The 13,924-nt window shown below is 46.0% G+C and overlaps 1 protein-coding gene across 1 annotated transcript; it reads right to left on the bottom strand.

Moving 5' to 3' along the window:
• Positions 1–5,088: 5,088 nt before the first annotated feature.
• LOC142929120 (zinc finger protein 217-like) lies at positions 5,089–7,973 on the bottom strand. The gene is made up of 2 exons (XM_076069574.1): positions 7,145–7,973; positions 5,089–6,094 (listed from the first exon to the last, which is right to left on the bottom strand). Exons 1-2 carry the CDS (start codon positions 7,968–7,970, stop codon positions 5,886–5,888), a joined length of 1,035 nt encoding a protein of 344 aa, XP_075925689.1. The 5' UTR covers positions 7,971–7,973; the 3' UTR covers positions 5,089–5,885.
• Positions 7,974–13,924: the final 5,951 nt, after the last annotated feature.

The raw sequence follows: 13,924 nt of genomic DNA, 5'->3' as shown, positions 1-13,924 counted from the left end.
TCAAGAAAGTAGTCCGCTCAGAAAGCGCGTTGTGACGGAGAAAACGCGTTGTAGTGAAAACGCGTTATCGTGTGAACACGCGGGACAGACCCAGGTGTTGTGGGTTAACTCCCCGAGATAAACTTTCTTCCAAATTTGCGTTTCATACGCCCGGCGCTCCGCCAATAATTGTTGTGAGCGTCGCTCCTCTGCCCTCTGTTGTTCATGGAGGGAGACTGCACCCCAGTGCCCAGTATCATCCTCCGCGAGCCTCTTCAAAATGCTGATCTTGACACCGCTGGAAGAAGTCATCGGCCTTGACCTCACCTCACAACAGTGCAATTTTAACAGCTCAACATCAAAACACAATGATGTGTCGCTTGCACCAATCGCACAACACCACAGCATTGACTCTCAGCTGTTACATTTTGATTTAAAGCTTTAGTGACTGCAGAGATTCATATTCTTGGTTCTTTCAAATTTTCTTGTGGTTTTCACACCTGATGATGATTGCTTATGTTGCAATCAAAAGGTCGCGAGAATTTTATTGTTTTATATTTGTATTATTTTATTGTTTCCCTTCGACGTGACTTTCCCGAAAGAACCAAGAATATGAATCCTAGCTGTTTCTTGTGTAGAGGGGGTCACGTGTGTCACCATAATTGCCCTTATCCTACAACTCGTGCTGCGTAATATTTTCCTTTCCATATTACCTGTGACACACATAATGAGGACAACCGGTAAGTCAAATGAAACCAGAGGTGGGAAACCTGTTCTTTATAATATTTTTAATAAGCAATTTTAACACGACTTTTAGAAACACCGATGCAGCTATACACGTGCCACATTGTCCAGAAATTCAGTTGATACTAATAGGGTTTATTTGCCAGTATTGTACATTATTTAAATTACATTTGTTTGGGCGGCAGGGTGGTGCAGTGGTCACGCCCGTGCATGACATCTTCTGAAGGACTGCCTGGCTTCGCTTTTCTCATTCTGGTCCCTTTCTCTGTATGGGTTTACTCCCATAGCAAAACAACAACATACAATGTAACTGGTACTAGCCAAACATCCAAATTACTTCTGCGAAAAGTTGGCAGGCCCCTCCTGAACAAGAGTCTTGAGACTCAGTGAGATTGCTTGTGTGGCGATCGAAACATCGTGATCCATTATTATTTTTTCTACTTACGTGACTTTACCGAAAGAACCAAAGAGTAAGGATTCCTGCAGTCACGAAAGCTTCAAATCAAGATTAATGAGTGTTTACATGTGGGAGGAAATCGGAGCACCTGGAGAAATCCAATCAAATGCTCTATCACAAATCTACAGATGGAACAGGCAGAGTCCACATTATTCGACACCGCCTTCTCTACCTCCTTGACGACCAAGGGGTGGGAGTTGTCGCAACATTTTTGTAATCCACCAACCCTCACCTCCACGTAGTCGTGGATTACAGGCATACATAGCCACCACAACCATCCGGCTAAAGTAGCTGTAATGCACATCTAAAATTCTACAAAAGTTGACGGGGCAAATGTCGTAGGTCAATTGGTTTGATTTCTATGCGCATTAACCAGTCTCTAACGTATGCACATTTAGATTCGCATTCGGCCGCCAATGGAACAGGTGGAGTCCAAAAGCTAAGTGGATGTACTGATTGTATCTTCATTGCGGGACTCATCCAGCAGTGGATTGACATGGGTTTCAGGTATCCACGTGGAGACGGGCAATAAACACTGGGGCCACCTGGCGGTAAATGTTTGCCGGTGCACATTGGGACCGGCTTACACGTCACTAGCCCCAGGCAGCCCCCAGCCACTGGCGTGCAACACAGCGAAGGGAATCTCCCACCAATGAGAACCACGCACAACCCAGGGTGCAGTCCTATAACTTGGACTCGCAAACACAACAAAACCCATAGCCGCCAACCCACACGGTTTACCCGTATTCTGTTGGGGGGGAGTGAGTTGTCAGGTCCATACGGCAGACGGCCGTTTCAATACGGGCAACATTTTGTTAAGTTTATTTGTGTGTTTCTCCCTTGTCATGGGACTTATAAGGGGCACGGGGTGACCAACAAGGTCTGAATTGTTCTGTAATAAGGTAGGCACTGATGAGGGGTTGACAGCGATGCAAACCCCACACAATACAAAACGCCAAACGGCCAGTAACAATAAAAAATAATACATAACCGTCCAATGAGTAATTAGATAATTAAGATCAAAGAAACGCGTTCCTTAAATTGATCAAGTTTATTGTTGCAAGAGTTTGGGAAAACAGGAAGACCGGGTGTGGATTCCAGAGTGGAGCAGTGCAAACTGATAAATCTGAAAAGAAGAGTGAGGTGACCTGCATGGTGGTGAGCGGGTGGGTGAGTAAATGGGTGAGTGTTTGAGTAAACGAGTGGAGGAGTGTGTGATAGGGTGATTGAGTCAGTGACCGGATGAGTGGGTGACTGGATGCGTGGGTGACTGAATGCGTGGGTGATTAGATGAGTGGGTGATTGAGTGGGTGACTAAATGAGTGGGTGACTAGATGAGTGGGTGAGTGGGTTATAGGGTGATTGCGTGGATGACTGGATGAGTGGGTGACTGGATGCGTGGCTGATTTGATGAGTGGGTGATAGGGTGATTGAGTGGGTGACTGAATGAGTGGGTGACTGGATGAGTGGGTGACTGAATGAGTGGGTGACTGGATGAGTGGTTAACTGGATGAGTGGGTGATAGGGTGATTGAATTAGTGACGAGATAAGTGTGTGATAGGGTGATTGAGTTAGTGACTGGATGAGTTAGTGACTGGATGAATGTGTGATAGGGTGATTGGGTTAGTGACTGGATGAGTGGGTGACCGAGTTGTTTAGTTGAGTGCGTTGTTGTGAACTGCAGTGAGGCGCGGTGGTTGAACGCGGAGTGGATGAGACGAAGCGGTCAAAGTGTCTGGTAGACCGAGTCCCTTAACGTGGGTGGAGGGGGGAATCAACGAGGGGAAGTTCACTGCAACATTCACCACGGTGGTGCTAGTAGTCGCAGCGAAAAAAAGTGATACAGGGCTGACTGAATGAAGGTTGAGGCCAGGATGCAAGGTGGTGTAGAGGAGGCGAAGAGGAAGGTAGAGGAGGTGAGGTGGTGAGGAGGCGTGGAGGAGGGTGCCCCGCTCTTGGCGTTGATCTTGGTGAACACGTGTCCGTGCCCCGTCTCGTAGCTCTGCCCGGTGCTGATGCAGCCTCCACCGGCCGCAGCGCCCAGCGGCCTCGCCGAGTCCGTGCACAGCTCCGCTCTGAGCAAGCTCTCCATTGCACGCTGTCTGCTCGCAGCGACAAACACAACGTTAAACTTCCCCACCCCCCCCGTCCCGTGTGGCCTCTAACACAGGGGTCCTCAACCCCCGGGTTGCAAGAGCACTTGCTTCAAGTACATTAAAACCCACTTTTTGGTGTAGATATGTAGATGACACTTTGGTTGTCTGGCGACATGGGAAGGATACACTTAATGAATGAATGTCTAAATCATCTCAATTCACAAAAACCGGCCATCCAGTTCACCATGGAAATGGAGGTGAATAACACACTCCCTTTCCTGGATATTTTGCTCGGACGAGGCCTAAATGGTAAAGTAACACACACAGCATTTACCGAAAGGGAACACATACTGATGCCTATCTGAATGCAGATTGGCATCATCACCCCGAACAGAAATCCTTTCTCAACAAGATGCTCATACATCTGGCTAAAACAGTGTCAGATGGTCAAAGTCTGAGGAGAGAGATTAAACATGTCAAAGAAACGCTACGATTGAATGTCTACAATAATGCTCAAATTAACAGAGCAGTGAATGCTAAACCAAGATCAAACAGTAATACTGCTGAATCAGGTTATTAAATAATTAAAATACCATATATCGTGGGAGTAACTGACAAATTAGCTAGTAGTCGCAGGTAAAAAAAAGTGATACATTAATGACAGGGCTGAATGAATGAAGGTTGAGGCAAGAATGCAGGGTGGTGTAGAGGAGGCGAAGAGGAGGGTAGAGGAGGTGAGGTGGTGAGGTGTTGAGGTGGCGTGGTGAGGAGGTGAGGTGGCGTGGTGAGGAGGTGAGGTGGCGTGAGGAGGTGAGGTGGCGTGGTGAGGAGGTGAGGTGGCGTGGTGAGGTGGCGTAGTGAGGAGGCGTAGAGGAGGCGAGGAGAAGGGTAGAGGAGGTGAGGTGGTGAGGAGGCGTAGAGGAGGCGTAGAGGAGGGTGCCCCGCTCTTGGCGATGATCTTGGTGAGCACGTGTCCGCGCCCCGTCTCGTAGCTCTGCCCGGTGCTGATGCAGCCTCCACTGGCCGAAGCGCCCAGCGTCCTCGCCGAGTACATGCCCAGCTCCGCTCTGAGCAAGCTCTCCATTGCGCGCTATCTGCTCTCAGGAACAGACACAACGATAAACTCCCCCCCCCCCCCCCCCCGGTCCCGTGTGGCCTCTAAATACTTATTTCCTTGGGAGAGGTGATTTATCGGACGAGGCCTAAATGGTAAAATAACACACACAGCGTTTACCAAAAGGGAACGCATACTGATGCCTATCTGAATGCAGATTCACATCATCACCCCGTACAGAAAACCTCTCTCATCAAAATGCTCATACATCTGGCTAAAACAGTGTCAGATGGTGAATGTCTGGGGAGAGAGATTGAACATGTCAAAGAAACGCTACGATTGAATGTCTACAATAATGCTCAAATATCAATTTAAAGCTTTCGTGACTGCAATGATTCATCTTCTTTGGTTCTTTCGGTAAAGTCACGTAGAATGAGAATAAAATAATAAATTGATATTTTATCAAATAATAAATTGATATTTTATCAATTTATTATTTTATTCTCATTCTACGTGACTTTACCGAAAGAACCAAAGAAAATGCTCAAATAATTAACAGCAATGAATGCTAAACCAAGATCGAACAGCAATACTGCTGAATCAGGTTATTAAACAATTAAAATACCATATATCGTGGGAGTAATTGAGAAATTAGCTCGAGTTTTGGAAAAGCAAAAATCTAAACATCTAAGTAAGATTTGGCACGGTACACAAAATTCAAAAAATAGTATCTTGTACTTAAGATGAATTGCCTAAGTTGTCAACGGATGGTGTGTATCGGATTAATGGCTTATGTGGCAGATGTTATATTGGACAGATGGGACGTAACATTAGCGTAAGACTAAAGGAACACCAAATAAATATTAAACACTCTCAAACATAACTGTCGGAAGTTGCAGTACATGCTTGCCAACAAGAACACTTAATGTATTTTGATAACGATGAAGTGTTGTGTAAAACTCATTATTACTGGTCAAGACTAATTCGAGAATCCATTGAAACTGAGAAAATTTGTATTATTTTAACCTCTCTGACAGCTACAGGCTTAGTGCGGCCTGCAAGCGTATTATTAAGTAATTGTAAGATGAGGAGATGAAGGCAGAAGAAGAAGACGTGGGGCGATGTGGTGATGCGGTCGAACGTGGTGGCCCGAGGAGCGGAGGGAGAGATGGCGCGGGACGGGGCGGTGTGGAGAAGGTGGCAAGGACGGCGGACCCCACGTGAGTGGAACAAACGCGTGGAAGAAGAAGACATCTCACATTTATCATTACTTATAGAGGAAACATACTAATTAAATGATTACTAATCAATTATATAATTTCAATAATCCCCCTCCCCGCCTCTGATTTCTGCACCTGATGGGTTATGAAATTAGGACAATTTATTAAATATATTGTATACCATAAAATACAGCAATTGACTAAAAATATACGGCAATAGATGTAACCTCGCAGCAGTGAACGTGACGAAATTTCATCATGGAAATGTCCGCTGCACAAAACCTTGAGTTCATCGCCCCACACGTGGTACCTCAGCCTCAGGATGAAATAAATCATCAGGGAGTTCTCCGTGAGCATCGTGCGCGCTCCAAATCCAGAGTTGAGCCGTGGTCTCGGCACCCAGCCAGACGCCTTCTCTTCTTGGGGCAGTCGGAGTCCAGCGCGCTATCGAAGGGCACGTGGTGAACGCTCAGGACGTGTCTCTTGAGCTTCGACTTCTGCATCGCTCCGTACGAGCAGTCACTGCACGGGAAGGGCTTTTCCTCTGGAACACAAGACATCCACCGTTGAGCACACGCACGCGCTAATACATAATTTATTTATCACCATGCAGTGGATGCCATAGCATTACTATGTATATGGGACGTTTTATCAATCACGGTTGCTGAGCACAGGCCCAAAGGCCCAAAATGCCAAATGGCCAGCAACAAATACCTCCGATTAGCACGGTTGGCTACGTATGGTACGAAAGAAGTTCAACATACGTACAAATAGTAGAAAAGCAAGATACTGATTTCCTGAAAAATATCATAATACATTTTTGGGGCTTATTTTGAAGCCCCAACATTTTGCACTTCTTCGTGTGGTTGATGTTGATGCAGAGCAACAACTATAATTAACATTGAGGTGGTTGAGCCAGATTATTCTATTACAGCTCATTAATTACACAATAATTACCTGCAATAGAACGAGTAAATACACATGGAAGTTAGGTGTGAGTACAATGAAGAGGAAATTCCCATCGTGGAAATGACTCGGTCTATACATTCAAAAATGTTCCCTAAATTTACCCACTTGTTTAAGTAAAATTTACCGCGGTTAAGAAATAGATAATTTTTGGAATTTGTCAAGCAATGTATTTTTATCAGTTTCCTTCCAATGGTGCTATTGGCTCCATGTCATGAGATGAAGTATCCCTGTGCAACTCTCACACAGCAGTGAACCACCTCATGTAAGGGAACAGCTCGTGGAAGGAGATATCATTGCACTGCTCATGACATCCCTTCGTGACCGTTTTTTATCCACTAGGAGGTTATTGCAATTTCCTACACATCACGCGACATCAGAAGTGTTTGCTGGAAGAAGTGTTTGGTAACTGGATAAGACCATCAATGAGAAGCCAGTTTAATCATGGCTCGGTGACTGAAACCCAGAGTTTCACGGTTTAACCCAACATCCGAGCAGCACCACATCAGATCTCTAGACTCCTCAGCGCAGGCATACAGATATGGTCAACATATGCGTACATTAACTAATTTGTGAAATTATGAATTACATCCAAATGAAATGTAGTGTGTGCATTACTCGGACGTACCGAAAGGTGCCAGGTTGGGTTCATCCACCTTGGGGATGTTCCGCTCCACGCAGCCTCCTGCTTCCGTGCAGTCCATCCTCTTGATGTCCGAATTCTGGCTGTTGCTACTGCTGCAATTGGTGACGCTGGTGGTGGTCTTCTTTTTTTTAATGGACTTAGGTCTACGTCGCTTTTCCTTCTTCTTCTGCTGCAAGGCCATCAACACTTTCATGCTTGTAATAGGATCGAGAGCAGCGTATGGTTTATTCTCACTGACTGGTGAAGCAGTTTGTTGATGTGGAACTAGGCCAAAGCATTCAAGAAAATTGGATTTCATGTCATTTATCTTAACGCCGCTATCTTTTGTCGAAGCGTAATCATGTTCAGGCTTCGGTCTGTACAAGAACTGTGCGTGAAGACTTTCATGAGTTTTCAGGATTTCAATAGGACATAAAACTCCGCAGACTGAGCACATCTCATAGGGCGATGGTGGATTCAACACCGCATTGGCAAAACTGCCGTTATTCACCAAGCCTGGTGCACCCTTTATCACGTAATCCTTCTCGTGGGTCTTCACATGCCTTTTAAATTTTCCTAGCTGTTCAAACCTTTGTCCACATATGCGGCACCATTGGTCATGGGTCTCTTTGTGCATTGTTACGTGGGCTTCTAGGCACCATGCCAGTTGGAATTTTTTCCCACAGACGTCACAAGAGATAAGTTTTTTCGGTCTTGTAACTCTACCGGATTGAGGTGGGGTTGAGACGGGTGCTGATGAAGTGCCATCGATGGTAAAGGCAATTCTCCCAGCACCACCATGACTCACAGCGGAGTTGCTCTCGCACATCTGAAACAAAGACAAAGGTCACGCGCATGACACCCGTGTCACGAGTGTACTCACAAAGGCATACTTAAGGTGACATAAGATTCATATATACTACAACTCATTATACCAGAACTCCACAATATTGCAGTTCCTATCATGTACGATTTTACTCCTCTTACACCCAAATAATATTTTGTTTCTAAACAACAATGACCAACTACCTCCATTTTCCTAATGTTACCCACCAAATAGGCCTTTCTGTATATACACACCAACAATATAATGATTGCACCACACGTTCACTCCACTATTCACAACACTCTGACTTGCAATCTCCATAAAGATTGTAATATCATTTATGTACGAGGGCCAGTTAAAAAGTTTTGAGAATGGACACTTTTTTTACAAACAACTACGTAAAAGTCTTCAATAAAAGTACAGTATAGTACTATTAATGGCACTTATACGTGAACGTCATTATCTCTCATGCTAATTATTACAATGTTAAATAGTTACCCAGGAAAGCTTCATTGAGTCTAAGTACTGCATTTTCAGAAAGGTCCCATTGCATTGAGATGTTTGTGTGAGTGGAACCCAGAGAGACCCCACCTTGCAAATGGGGAAATAACACAACTCCGCACTAATGGATTCAACCCACAAACTCAAAGCATTCCCTGTTCAACAAAGTATTCAAATCAAGTTATTTTCTTTTTACCACAGTACTTTATGGAATCCTCAATAATTAATGCATTTTAGAAGTATTAAACTATACTTGAAGATGTGTGAGAATGTAATTCTGCAGATGCAAGCACAGGCAAACTCGTATCTGCATATACAAGTTTCTGGGCCTCCTCACTTCACCAAACCCGCATTGACCGGCATGGTGAAGTATGGTTAAACAACTCCCACGAACGACATGGTGTGGGGGAGGCCTCTATCAAAACGCTGGATCGACAAAGGGCTGATACATGTCACGACATTGTACATTAAGACCGTTCTCTCGTCAGCACAAGCCGTCTATGTGGACAATAGAGGGCACGACACACGTGTACACGATGTTTGTGTGCGTATATTCAGCGTGTGCATCACGTCATAATTATATAAGGTCGCGATTATGCTCAAAACGAACCAAATGTATAACATCACGAATAACTTTGGAGGTCTCCAGAGCCTGAACAATATTTGAAGTAGACACTGACCCTTGTCACGAGTTCTTATGAACTATAAACTAAACTATAAACTATTTTTATTTAACCAGGTAAGGCCCACTGAGCTATATAACTCTTATCAGAAGCGACCTGGACACAAATGATAGCTCAACGAAAGTGGCTTATCATGTGGACATTTATAGCAGTCAAGTACTCTAAACTCACGTTTCTAAATGTGGAGGGGAAAACCGAAGGACCAGGAGAAGAATCTACGCGACCACAGGGGAAAAAAATAAACAAATACAGAGCAGGCGTCAGGGTCTCGATGGAACCTCCACGCTGCTGTAGGCCTAGCGAGGTAGTTAACATCTCGACACCGTGGCGCCCCTTATTAAAAGATTAACCATGTCTAGCAAGGTTATTGACTGATTTCACTCGACTCACGGCACCACAAGTAATGTATTAAACAAATAAAACAATAATAAAGTAGAGAGGCGCTACTTACATTTAACAATGTTGTTGTTAACTTTAAAAGGAGCGCGCTTCTGTCTGGCTTGCAGTCCGGCGATCGCGGTCTCCACTTCCTGGATAAGCCACGCCCGTCGCGGCTATGCCCCGCCCACTGTCGTGCAAGCCACGCCCCTGCAGATCGGGCCAGCCGCCCTTCAGAACCAACTGGCATGAAATATAAATTATTTTATATCGCCTGAAAACGCGAACTCGCGCTTGTGAGTGAGTGCGCGTGCGTGAGTGTGAGCAGGGGGCACAGGTGGTGCATCAGCCAGTCATCTCAGTCATCTCAGTCAGTCGACCCGTGGCACCACCTGGATCTGCCCCGTGACCTCCTGCCAGCGGGCGTTCGACACTTCACGTGGCCTCAAGGTGCACATGGCCTGGCACAAGCGTCGTGGTGACGTCACCGCCACTTAGTGGCGAATGGCGGTTGTTGTTGTTGTTGTGAGACAGTGAGAGGGTGTGAGGTCGACTCAGCCTCAGATGAGTTCCTGGTGAGGAGTGGAGTGAACACCGCTACTGGGGGAGACAAAGGCGACCGTGGAGGAGAAACCTCAAGGTGCTCACTGATACACTCACCAACTTTACCTCACCAATTACACCTCACCAATCACAACACTCACCTCACTCACCAAACACCAACTCCACTAACCGCACAAATGGCACTCATCACACCTACTACACTCATCTCACCCACTACATTCACCACACCACCCACTACATTCACCAAACCAACCACTACATTCACCACACCAACCACTACATTCACCACACCAACCACTACATTCACCACACCAACCACTACATTCACCACACCAACCACTACATTCACCACACCAACCACTACATTCACCACACCAACCACTACATTCACCACACAACCCACTACATTCACTACACCAACCACTACATTCACCACACCAACCACTACATTCACCACACCACCCACTACATTCACCACACCAACCACACAGTCACCATACTGACTGCACCCATCTCATCCACTGCACCAACCTCACTCATCTCACCAATCAAAACTCATCTCAACGACCGCAATTCACCACCTTACATGCTGCCATCTACATCAGTGGCCAGCAGATGGCAGCATCTACAGGCCACATTCTTGGCCAGTCGATGGCAGCATGGGACGGAGGTTACCGAGCAATCTATAAACGTACGATATTTATTTTGGCTCTCTACGAGGCGTGAGATCTCAGGTAGGTCTGGTTACTCACACGTACACATTATTTGATGAGGAATTGGCAAGACATCCCAAGCAGAATCCTAAAAATTAGAGACTCAACAAGGCATCTGTGGATGAAGTCAGGCCCGTGTCTGTCTGCTCGATTATTTCATATCTGTCAACCCCTTATCAGGGCCGAGCTTATCACAGACCAATTCATACTTTATTGGTCACCCCGTGCCCTTATAAATCTCAACGTAGTGAAAACGCGTTATCGTGTGAACACGCGGGACAGACCCAGGTGTTGTGGGTTACCTCCCCGAGATAAACTTTCTTCCAACTTTGTCTTTTATACGCCCGGCGCTCCGCCAATTATTGTTGTGAGCGTCGCTCCTCTGCCCTCTGTTGTTCATGGAGGGAGACTGCACCCCAGTGCCCAGTATCATCCTCCGCGAGCCTCTTCAAAATGCTGATCTTGACACCGCTGGAAGCAGTTATCGGCCTTGACCTCACCTCACAACAGTGCAATTTTAACAGCTCAACATCAAAACACAATGATGTGTCGCTTGCACCAATCGCACAACATCCCAGCATTGACTCTCAGCTGATACTTGTGTAGAGGGGGTCACGTGTGTCACCATAATTGCCCTAATCCTACAACTCGTGCTGCATAATATTTTCCTTGCCATATTACCTGTGACACACATAATGAGGACAACCGGTAAGTCAAATGAAACCAGAGGTGAGAAACCTGTTCTTTATAATATTTTTAATAAGCAATTTGAACACGACTTTTAGAAACACCGATGCAGCTATACACGTGCCACATTGTCCACAAATTCAGTTGATACTAATAGGGTTTATTTGCCAGTATTGTACATTATTTAAATTACATTTGTTTGGGCGGCAGGGTGGTGCAGTGGTCACGCCCGTGCATGACATCTTCTGAAGGACTGCCTGGCTTCGCTTTCCTCATTCTGGTCCCTTTCTCTGTATGGGTTTACTCCCACAGCAAAACAACAACATACAATGTAACTGGTACTAGCCAAACATCCAAATTACTCCTGCGAAAAGTTGTCAGGCCCCTCCTGAACAAGAGTCTTGAGACTCAGTGAGATTGCTTGTGTGGCGATCGAAACGTCGTGATCCATTATTATTTTTTCTACCTACGTGACTTTACCGAAAGAACCAAAGAGTAAGGATTCCTGCAGTCACGAAAGCTTCAAATCAAGATTAATGAGTGTTTACATGTGGGAGGAAATCGGAGCACCTGGAGAAATCCAAGCAAATGGGGGGCCAACGCTCTATCACAAATCTACAGATGGAACAGGCGGAGTCCACATTATTCGACACCGCCTTCTCTACCTCCTTGACGACCAAGGGGTGGGAGTTGTCGCAACATTTTTGTGATCCACCAACCCTCACCTCCACGTAGTCGTGGATTACAGGCATACAAAGCCACCACAACCATCCGGCTAAAGTAGCTGTAATGCACATCTAAAATTCTACAAAAGTTGATGGGGCAAATGTCGTAGGTCAATTGGTTTGATTTCTATGCGCATTAACCAGTCTCTAACGTATGCACATTTAGATTCGCATTCGGCCGCCAATGGAACAGGTGGTGTCCAAAAGCAAAGTGGATGTACTGATTGTATCTTCATTGCGGGACTCATCCAGCAGTGGATTGACGTGTTTTCAGGTATCCACGTGGAGACGGGCAATAAACACTGGGGCCACCTGGCGGTAAATGTTTGCCGGTGCACATTGGGACCGGCTTACACGTCACTAGCCCCAGGCAGCCCCCAGCCACTGGCGTGCAACACAGCGAAGGGAATCTCCCACCAATGAGAACCACGCACAACCCAGGGTGCAGTCCTATAACTTGGACTCGCAAACACAACAAAACCCATAGCCGCCAACCCACACGGTTTACCCGTATTCTGTTGGGGGAAAGTGAGTTGTCAGGTCCATACGGCAGACGGCCGTTTCAATACGGGCAACATTTTTGTTAAGTTTATTTGCGTGTTTCTCCCTTGTCATGGGACTTATAAGGGGCACGGGGTGACCAACAAGGTCTGAATTGTTCTGTAATAAGGTAGGCACTGATGAGGGGTTGACAGCGATGCAAACCCCACACAATACAAAACGCCAAACGGCCAGTAACAATAAAAAATAATAATACATAACTGTCCAATGAGTAATTAGATAATTAAGATCAAAGAAACGCGTTCCTTAAATTGATCAAGTTTATTGTTGCAAGAGTTTGGGAAAACACGAAGACCGGGAGTGGATTCCAGAGTGGAGCAGTGCAAACTGATAAATCTGAAAAGAAGAGTGAGGTGACCTGCATGGTGGTGAGTGGGTGGGTGAGTAAATGGGTGAGTGTTTGAGTAAACGAGTGGAGGAGTGTGTGATAGGGTGATTGAGTCAGTGACCGGATGAGTGGGTGACTGGATGCGTGGGTGACTGAATGCGTGGGTGATTAGATGAGTGGGTGATTGAGTGGGTGACTAAATGAGTGGGTGACTAGATGAGTGGGTGACTGGATGAGTGGGTGATAGGGTGATTTAATTAGTGACTAGATGAGTATGTGATAGGGTGATTGAGTGGGTGACTGGATGAGTGGGTTATAGGGTGATTGCATGGATGACTGGATGAGTGGGTGACTGGATGCGTGGCTGATTTGATGAGTGGGTGATAGGGTGATTGAGTGGGTGACTGAATGAGTGGGTGACTGGATGAGTGGGTGACTGAATGAGTGGGTGACTGAATGAGTGGGTGACTGGATGAGTGGTTAACTGGATGAGTGGGTGATAGGGTGATTGAATTAGTGACGAGATGAGTGTGTGATAGGGTGATTGAGTTAGTGGGTGACTGGATGATAGGGTGATTGAGTTAGTGACTGGATGAGTTAGTGACTGGATGAATGTGTGATAGGGTGATTGAGTTAGTGACTGGATGAGTGGGTGACCGAGTTGTTTAGTTGAGTGCGTTGTTGTGAACTGCAGTGAGGCGCGGTGGTTGAACGCGGAGTGGATGAGACGAAGCGGTCAAAGTGTCTGGTAGACCGAGTCCCTTAACGTGGGTGGAGGGGGGAATCAACGAGGGGAAGTTCACTGCAACATTCACCA

Source organism: Petromyzon marinus, chromosome 25 (genome assembly GCF_048934315.1).
Source record: "Petromyzon marinus isolate PM22_M1 ecotype Great Lakes invasive population chromosome 25, UKy_Petmar_22M1.pri1.0, whole genome shotgun sequence".
Taxonomy (NCBI): domain Eukaryota; kingdom Metazoa; phylum Chordata; class Hyperoartia; order Petromyzontiformes; family Petromyzontidae; genus Petromyzon; species Petromyzon marinus.
The sequence above is the reverse complement of the archived record's forward strand: the minus strand, read 5'-3'. Positions and strand labels throughout refer to the sequence as shown.

Bases quoted from the DNA above. Each gene is read 5' to 3' on its own strand.
- LOC142929120 (XM_076069574.1), bottom strand. From the start codon at position 7,970: ATGTGCGAGAGCAACTCCGCTGTGAGTCATGGTGGTGCTGGGAGAATT. The intron at 6,095-7,144 runs GTACGTCCGAGT...CTTGTGTTCCAG, and splicing joins ACCCAACCTGGCACCTTTCG to AGGAAAAGCCCTTCCCGTGC.